A 1569-nucleotide genomic window follows, 5' to 3' on the forward strand; every position below is an offset into this window, starting at 1 on the left:
CGCCCCGAGCGTGGTGCCCGGGAGCGTGGTGCCCGGGAGACCGGATTGGGTCGCGAGTGAACTGAATGCCTGGTCCCCATGGTGCGGTCACCCCGCGCGCACCTTCTCAACTCACCTGTGCCTCCCCGGTGATCCCGCTTCTGGCATTTCCACATCACTGTTAGTTTTTGCTTAGTGATTTTTGCTTTAGCTGCCTTGCCCTCTATGCCGCATAATTCCTTGTGGTGTGATTTAAAAACAAATAAACCACTACAAGTAAGCGTTCTGAAAAGTAAGTAAACTCATCCAGTGTTTTTTCTGTAATAATAAAAAAACGATCACTTTTCTAAGATTTCAATGATGATAATAATAGCGGCCCTTTATTTGGGGCCTCCTATGTACCAAAGTATTAGGAATTTTCTATTCATTCTCTCTTACATCTTAAGCAATACAACTTAGCTGCTTTATCTTGGAAGTACAGAAGGGGGGACTGAGTTCAAAGACTGTTTAATATCTCTTGTTAGCGCCAGGCACCTCCAAATCAACATGCCTTTCCACATCCCTGTCACATTCCCTGGCCAGAAAAATCAAACAAAAGCCATGCACACAACCATTCTGACTTGCCTCTTTTTCGGGGAATGATACCATCATTTATTCAGTTTACACCAGGAAACTGGGAGTCTGCCTTGTCCCCTTCCCCCTGCTTGTCCCCAAATCTGTCGCCAGAAATCTTGTCAATTCTTTCTACACATTTCCTTCCCATTTTCTTTATATCCGTTGCCACTATCCTATTCCATTCCATCATCATTTCCCTACCTTTCTATTGGAGTCTCCACTCTGGCCCTCCTGCCCCTCCCCTGTGTAGTCTATTCTCTCTGCAGCCAGAGCGAGTGATTGTATTAATATGCAAATATGATCATATTGCTGTCTTGGTTAAAACCCTTCGGAGACAACCTATTAATTACCTTAAGGATGAAATCCAGCAACCTGAGCTTGGCTTACAGTGGCCTTCAGACAGGCCCTATCTGCTTTACCAGCCTGGTACAGTCCTCTCAATTTTTTGAACTGAACACAAGCTCTTGCTCCTAAATATGTGATTCCCTCCATCACTCTTCCCCCCCTCTTTGCCTAGCCAGCTTATATTCATCCTTCAGGCTTTAGCTTAAATATCATTTTTCTAACTTTTTGCCTGGATATTTCTGCTGGATGCCAGAGTAGCTCTATCTGTTAAGACTCACTACCCTACATTTGTTGAGATCTGTGGTCCCATCTACACTGAGTGTCTGTGAGGGCAGGAATGACGAGAGATTTGCGCAGGATTATAAAAGCTGGTGCAGGTGCTCGGTATCAAACTGTTGAAAGAATAAAGGAATAAGTTGCTATTGTCCTGTCATGTGATTAGAGCTACTTTGAATTAATTCTGCCTTTTGATAATAAATGTAATTCTCAGCTGTTTCTGTTTTAGAATATAGTTTGGGAGAACCTGTGGAGACTGCGAAAATGGAGCCGGGCTGCGTAGGGGTGCCCAGCGTGGATGGCTACACAGTCCTGAGAGTGATCGGGGAGGGCTCCTTCGGCAGAGCCCTTTTG

General features: G+C 44.9%; 1 protein-coding gene across 1 annotated transcript in view; it reads left to right on the forward strand.

Moving 5' to 3' along the window:
* The first annotated feature begins 1449 nt into the window (after positions 1-1449).
* NEK3 (NIMA related kinase 3) overlaps positions 1450-1569 on the forward strand; it is a 26507-nt gene continuing 26387 nt past the window's right edge. The window contains 1 exon segment of the mRNA XM_015560606.1: positions 1450-1567. Coding sequence (XP_015416092.1) covers positions 1480-1567 — 88 coding nt within the window. The 5' untranslated portion in view covers positions 1450-1479.

The sequence above is a fragment of the Myotis davidii genome, unplaced genomic scaffold (genome assembly GCF_000327345.1).
Source record: "Myotis davidii unplaced genomic scaffold, ASM32734v1 scaffold1035, whole genome shotgun sequence".
Taxonomy (NCBI): domain Eukaryota; kingdom Metazoa; phylum Chordata; class Mammalia; order Chiroptera; family Vespertilionidae; genus Myotis; species Myotis davidii.